The sequence below is a fragment of the Octodon degus genome, unplaced genomic scaffold, assembly GCF_000260255.1.
Source record: "Octodon degus isolate 3935 unplaced genomic scaffold, OctDeg1.0 scaffold00144, whole genome shotgun sequence".
In the NCBI taxonomy this organism is placed as follows: Eukaryota; Metazoa; Chordata; class Mammalia; order Rodentia; family Octodontidae; genus Octodon; species Octodon degus.
The window spans coordinates 3,882,753-3,883,842 of NW_004524720.1; the positions used below are offsets into that span (position 1 = coordinate 3,882,753).

A 1,090-nucleotide genomic window follows, 5' to 3' on the forward strand; every position below is an offset into this window, starting at 1 on the left:
AAAAAATACACATACAACATAGATATTAGGTTTGCATACTTGTGGTTCTTACCAGGAACACCCATGAACTGTGTCTTCACTGGCTCCTTCAGTATACTTTCGCCAACAGTATCAGCCAAGAGTTCTTTGTCAGTATCTATAGAATTAAAAGAAATTTCAAATATTGATTAGAATAGAAAAAGAAAGTCATTACAAAGTGGTAAAGGAAACAGTCCAACAAGAAGAGATAAAAATGGTACATTTATGTGCACAAACGCTGGTGAATAAAATTAATAAAACAAATTCTACTGGATATAAAAATGGTCAGATGAACATCAACACAATGGATGGATAAATATATAAGTATAGTTTCACTCTGTCATAGCAAAAGATAATCTTGAGCCAGTTCTATGTAAACAAATGCATCTTGAGACCATTCTCTGAAGTGAAATAAGCTGGACACATGTTTAAGTACTGCATTGTTTCTCTGGTGTGAGAAACCAAAAGACTAAATAAAGATCGAAGTATACAATAGACACTGTGAAAAAGGAACTGAGCATGTTAATGTTTGCTATTTCAGATTTTTTAACTTACATCTTCAATTTCATCGACTGATATTGTGTTATTTAGAATTTGTATCCATTCTTGATTCAACATGGATAATTTATATGTACCTAGGAATCTTTCCATTTCCTCTGTGTTTTCCATCTTACTAGAAAACAGGTTTTTGAAGTAGGTATTGATGATCTTTTGGATTTCCACAGGATCTGTTTGTGATTTAACCCTTCTTATTCCTAATTGCATGAATTTGAGGTTTTTCTTTCCAAATTTTTGGATAAAGTTTGTCAGCTTTATTTAATCTTTCAAAAAACCAACTCTGATTCATCAATTCTTTGAATTGTTTTTCTTAGTTTGATTTTATTCATTTCTGTTCTGATCTTTGTAACTCATTCCCTCATGTGAGCTTTGAGCTTGACTTGCTTTTCTTTTTCTGCAAGGGTGTTTATTTGTGCTTGCTCTGTTTTTCTGATGTGGGAATTCACTGCTTATGGGAATACTTTCCTTGGGTCCCTTTAGCTATAGCATGTTGTACTGGTGCTATCATGTACTT

The 1,090-nt window shown here is 32.7% G+C and overlaps 1 protein-coding gene across 1 annotated transcript in view; it reads right to left on the bottom strand.

Moving 5' to 3' along the window:
- The window catches only part of LOC111812816 (coiled-coil domain-containing protein 7-like), a 55,501-nt gene that overhangs the window by 33,065 nt on the left and 21,346 nt on the right, over window positions 1-1,090 (bottom strand). The window contains exon 4 of the mRNA XM_023701942.1: window positions 53-136. Within this exon, the coding sequence (XP_023557710.1) occupies window positions 53-136 (84 nt within the window). The remainder of the gene's footprint in view (window positions 1-52; window positions 137-1,090) is intronic.